Source organism: Brassica oleracea, chromosome C9, assembly GCF_000695525.1.
Source record: "Brassica oleracea var. oleracea cultivar TO1000 chromosome C9, BOL, whole genome shotgun sequence".
NCBI lineage: Eukaryota > Viridiplantae > Streptophyta > Magnoliopsida > Brassicales > Brassicaceae > Brassica > Brassica oleracea.
The window spans coordinates 13400943-13406641 of NC_027756.1; the positions used below are offsets into that span (position 1 = coordinate 13400943).

At 40.7% G+C, this 5699-nt stretch overlaps 2 protein-coding genes across 2 annotated transcripts; both read right to left on the reverse strand.

The window, feature by feature from the left end:
- Positions 1-204: 204 nt before the first annotated feature.
- Positions 205-1332, reverse strand: LOC106314365. Its single transcript, XM_013752244.1, has 2 exons — positions 915-1332; positions 205-413 (listed from the first exon to the last, which is right to left on the reverse strand). Exons 1-2 carry the CDS (start codon positions 1330-1332, stop codon positions 205-207), a joined length of 627 nt encoding a protein of 208 aa, XP_013607698.1.
- A 1665-nt stretch (positions 1333-2997) lies between these two features.
- Positions 2998-4707, reverse strand: LOC106319445. Its single transcript, XM_013757772.1, has one exon. The coding sequence runs from the start codon at positions 4637-4639 to the stop codon at positions 3275-3277; it is 1365 nt and encodes a 454-aa protein (XP_013613226.1). The 5' UTR covers positions 4640-4707; the 3' UTR covers positions 2998-3274.
- Between the last annotated feature and the right edge of the window lie 992 nt (positions 4708-5699).

Sequence of the window (5699 nt, forward strand, 5' to 3'; positions counted from 1 at the left end):
CCCCCAGACGACATATCGCTATCTATATTACAACAACAACCTAGAGAGAGAAGTGGAGGGAAGGAGAGAGAGAATACCTGGATAACGCGGAGAAGAATAAAGGAGGAGAGAAACGATCAAGTATTTATAAGGGAGAGATGGGGTGCTTCCCCGAGGCATCATCATGATACCTACGTGGGCCTACGTGGGCCTGGGAACAGTATTTTAGCCGCCTAGGAAACCGAAGCGTCGATTCGGTTTCCCGAAATAACCGGCCCAACTCCGAGTCGAACCAGCGTCTGGGGCAGAATCGGATCTAACCAAACCAAAACCGGTTTGGTTAGACTTGATCAAACCGCGCGACAGAGTGAAATACTTAACGATGCCTCGCGATGCCCAATCCAGCAATTTATCTTTGAGGCGACCCGTCGGTCCTTCCAAGCCATTAACCTTCTAAATTCATCAAGATCAACGAGACGTTCATCTCGATGAACTGGGGGGACTTACTATAAAGGGTGGATTCGACATCCCTCAAGGCCCGAAGAACAGACGGCCCAGCCCACTCAGGACGAAACGGTGTCTCGGCTCGATGGCTCGAAACGCGCGTCTAAGCGTCCTCGACTTAACGGCCACTCGAGACAGTATGGGCTTCTCGGCCCAACGAGTTAAAAGCCCACGAAGACGACGCAAACTAGGTCACGGGAGAGTACGAGGTTAACTATATAAAGGGAAGGGAACGCAACGAGAAAGGGATCTGAAATCACTGATACTCACTGGGCGGCTAGATTAGGGTTTTACCTTTGTTATCTCGCCTTGTTGTATCTCTCCGGCAAAGCCTTCGAGGCTCCGGCACCTTTCCGTTCACGTATTTCCTTTCCTTGTAACCGACGAAACGCTCTTCCGACCATTAATAAGACGTCTTTGCTTAAACCCACCTCTAAAATCGAACGTTCTCTCGTTCCGTACAGCAAGAACCTCAGTGAGCTCAGAGGTTGAAGCTCCTCTTGATTTTAAAAACTGAAGCTTGGGAGCAAGGGATCTCCATCTGCTATAAGCACTTGTGGATAATCTGTAATGATGGTGGAGATCTGAGAATCTGTGGCTCAGAACAGAATCAGGGTTAACCTTGTCGTTAAAGCTGACTTTTCTGGAGATGGACTCCGCGAGTTTTGTGGTGAAACCCAGAGACTCAACGAGGTAATTAGAGACTGTAAAGTTGTGACCTTTTGGACCATCTTGAAGATGAAGACTCACATCTGCAGCAGTAGAGAAGGATACATTCATTGCGAATCTCAAATGACGCCATTTCTCCAACTCGAAGAACCTTCTTCCGTGGAGTATCAGAGATGACATGACAACGGAGCGCAATGCGATTACCGAAGTGAGCACAAGAGATACAACCAAAAACTTCGAGAAGAACTGAATCCCTTGTTTTAATAATATAGATATATCACTAGTTTTCTAACAGGTTAGGTTCAAACATCTTAGTCTTAGGCATGGGCGTCCTCGGAACAGGATTCTGTTCGGTTGATTCTGATATGTTCATAAATCTCATTCGAGTTTACTAAGTTTTAGTCGGGTTCGGTTTGATTTCTGGATTCCGTTCAGATCAAATTATAAATAATATGATATCTGAAAAGAATCTCCCAAAAATAATTTTTTTTTTAAACTTTAAAAATTAGCAAAAAAATATCCAAAATATATAAATTATTTATAAATTAAACTAAAACTAACTAAAAAATATTCAAAATAATAAATAAAACAAAGAGAAATTCCTTAGGATAGTCCATTGTAGTTTTTTTTTTGTAACACTATTCATTGTAGTTTATTTTCATAAAAATAGTATTCAAAAATAAAAATGACCAAAATAAATTTTATTAAAAGATAAAAAATACAGTTATACTAGTTAACTAGTCTAGATTTAGGATTTAGAGTTAATAGATGAGGTTTTGAGGATATGATTTCAAATTTTTTTTAACGCTGATTTATTATGATATTACAATTATGAAAAAGATTACATAGACGATCCGACAACTGACAATATTACTTGTCTTATAAGGATCTACGTCTAACTGCATCACATGAGCCGTCCTACGAAGATCACGCCTGACCGAGTTTATTTGCACCATGTTGAAGATCCCTTGTAAGCATTTTCTCCGTAGCATGCATAATTGTTTAATAAATCACTTTCTCCGAGAATTGAAACATGGACCTGCTGGTATAGAAGCATTAATGAACCCTTAGCCAAACCATTGTTTAATAAACATGGATTTCAAATTTTTAAAAATAAAAAATAAATATTAAAATTTTCAAAATAAAAAGGATTTATTTTGGTCATTTTTCTCTTTAAATGTTGTTTTTGTGACAAAAACTTAAAAAATAGCTATATGAGAGATTAGCCCATAAACAAATTACACCAAAAATATCTAAATTACCTTAATATATACAAAAATATTAATATATTCAACCAATTTTGGATATTTCAGATCCTAATTCGGATTTTGGTACGATTGGATTATACCCGAATCTGAAAATACCAAGCTCTCCCGTTCGAACATTTTTGCATAAAAGATTTGGATGGGAGTGTCGGTTCTTTCGGTTCCGATTAAGGTCGGGACTTTGGTTTGGGGTAAAATGTCTAGGCCTATGTAAACTCTAGTGGTGGTTTCATAGTAAAAAGCATATTTACATTGTGATTCAAAACAGAGAAACTAAACCCTTCAGAACTAGCTTCTCCGGTTCCAACAGTAGTAGAATGATGTGGACTATCGATGAAAATGATAATGATTTATAAGTCCTAACGATGTGACATAGGTTTCAAAGTACCATAAGCTCAGAAGATTGTGATCTCTCAGTAAGTAATATATTGGAAAAAGAGTTTCAAGTTCAACTACAGATTTAAGCATATAGAGAAAACAGATCAGATCCGGATCATATTGAGATTTTAAGAAGCCTAACATTCTTCTCATCTTGTTGTGAGTATGTAATGCATCTTGGTACAGTCTAAATGCCTGAGGATTAAAAAAACACAGCCTTTGAAGGCCAATTCATCTTATTCACCAGAAACTCAGTCTTCTTCTTTACCAACTCTGCAGAATATGGCATTATTGCACTTAGGACTAACAAAAATCAGCTAAAAAAAAATCTAAAGAGCTAATAAGTCTTGAGCTGATATTCATCATTTCTCACATTTTGCATCACAACATGATCATCAACACAAAGACTTTTAGTACTACCCCAAATAAACCAGGATCTGACCAAAACCAAAGATGAAGAACCAATTAAACGTTAAGGTCTATGACGCACGAGATCCTCTTAAAATACCCATCAGCTCAGCCACAAGCTCCTCATCATCATCGTGCTTCCTCACATACCTTCTCAAAAACAATTCATCCGTACACGCCAACGCAGACCCCACAGGAGGTGGTTCATCACTTCCCAGAAAACCTTTCTTCATGAGAGCTTTGATCACATTACACCTCGGGACAACCCTCTTCTCCATGCTCAATCCAAGCACAGCGGGGAAAGAAACAACGGCCTGTAACGGCCAATTCATCTCCTTCACCACAAACTCAGTCTTCCTTTTCACCAACTCCGCAGAATAGCTAACACAAAGTGGTAACCGCTTGAAAATCACCGCCACCTCATCTTTACTGAACCCCAGCGCTAGAAACGTATCGACGCAGTTATGCTCCGAAGCACCGATGCACTGCGGAAACTTCTTGAACGCCGAGAGGATCTCTTCCTCCACAAGTCCACACTTGCTGAAAGTTTCAAATGTCTGAGTAATCTTCTTCTCGGAGTTGGTCATAAAAGTAGGCCATTTCTTGAACATCTCCCACACGTCTTCACCACTCAACCCTAACCTTTTGTACACGTTGACCTTCTCTCGTATCGTCTTCTCGCTCATCTGGTAAAGCATGCGGAGAGCTTGCACGAACTTGGAGGTTGTGGGATCAAAACCCATCTCGAGAACCTTCTTGAGAGACTCTTCGAACCTGACTTTCCCATGGACGGTTCCGCTCTGAGAGACGAGCAAAGGGAACAAGAGATCCTGAGGCATGCCTAACTGTCTCAAAGCGAAAATGTTTCTGATTTTGTTGGGACCGTGTGGTAATGGTAAGGAGACTTGGAAGTTGGAGCTCTTGTCGGATTGTATGATCTCTTTGACGAAATCGTAGTATCTGCTTAAAGTTTTGTCCTTTTTGATTCTCAAGATCTTGGGGACTTTGGAAAGGATCTCAGTGAGCTCGGAGGTTGACGCTCCTCTCGACTTTAAGAACTTGAGCTTGGGCTCTAGGGAGCTCTCAGCGTCTAGTGTAAGTAGTCCTGGATAGTTTGTGATGATGCTGGAGATGTGAGAATCTCTGAACCCATAACTTCTAAGAAGACTCAGAACTGATTGAGGATTGCCATTATCCTCGAAGCTGACTTTCTTTGAGATTGATTCTGCGAGTTTTGTGGTGAAACCTAGTGATGTTACGAGGTAAGAAGAGACGGTAAAGTTCTGACCTTTTCGCCCATCTTGAAGGGACGCATCTGCAGCCGCACTTGCAGAGGAAAAAGCAGATGAATATTGAAGAGGGTTCACTGCAAATCGCAAGTTACACCATCTCTGCAGCTCCAGAGACTTTCTTCCGTGGAGAATCAGAGAAAGCATGAGAACGAAATGCCCATAACCTAAACAGAGCAGAAGAGAACGAATCGGCTGCTATGTTTAGAGGAAACCTGCAAAAAACGTTTAATTGGTTCTTGATCCGGTTTAACTCCGGTTTCTATTTAGGAATAGATCGGTTTGGAACCTGCATTACTTTTTGATAAATTTGGCGACATGCGCGTAACAAACAAAAAAATCAACAATATAACCATAACCTTCATTTTTTTTTTGTCATCTGTACATTATATTAAACACATAAACAACAGTTCTTACAAACCAGAACCGGCAAGGAATACATTCCTTTCAGAGCCATAAGCTGGCGGGACTAAACAAAACCCCACAGAACTAAGAAAGAAACTGAAATCTATTACATAAACTTAAAAGAAAGAATGAGTAAGAGTCTTAAAAACTTCTAGTGCTCACACATAATCGTCAAGAAGAGAAGCAAGCTGGAGCCGGATGCTAGAATAAATGAAAAAGCGTTGGATGTCAAATTTATTTGGGATGAGAGCAAGGCTTGAGGACCAACACCTGAGGACTTGCCAGCAACCGTCACTTAAAAGCAAGCTTCAACCTAAAGAAGCCACAAGAAAACGGATCTCCACCCGAGCAATCAACGAAGAAACTAGGTTGACAATCATCAGCTCAATGACCCCACGCGAAAGAGTATAAGCTCCAAAGTCCCTTGCCATAAAATCCGGATAAACCCGTCGGTTAAATATCAAAGAACATCACATCCACACAGCACCGAAGCTTCGCAATGACCACACTAAACAATCAAACTCAAGGGTCAAAAGAGGCCACCGTATCGAGGACAAGCCCTGATATCTTGCATATTTCCATTGTTTTATCCATTCACCCATGTGCATTTTGATCATATAGACTAGGATTTAGCCAGGTTTAGGTTGCATTTTGCATACATGAGTCTTTATCAGGTATTGGAGTACCACATGGAGTTCTTGGAGACATTTAGGTGCATTTGGAGCTCAAAAGAGGTGATAAAGGTGATCATTGGACGAGCAGTGCATGGGAGCGACCTCACCGGAGCGACACCGTGAAGTCG

Excerpts from the sequence above, each read along its gene's own strand:
- LOC106319445 (XM_013757772.1), bottom strand. The coding sequence starts at position 4,639 with ATGCTTTCTCTGATTCTCCACGGAAGAAAGTCTCTGGAGCTGCAGAGA.
- LOC106314365 (XM_013752244.1), bottom strand. The coding sequence starts at position 1,332 with ATGTCATCTCTGATACTCCACGGAAGAAGGTTCTTCGAGTTGGAGAAA. Across the intron at positions 414-914 it reads GAGAACGTTCGATTTTAGAG|GACCGACGGGTCGCCTCAAA; the intron begins GTGGGTTTAAGC and ends ATGGCTTGGAAG.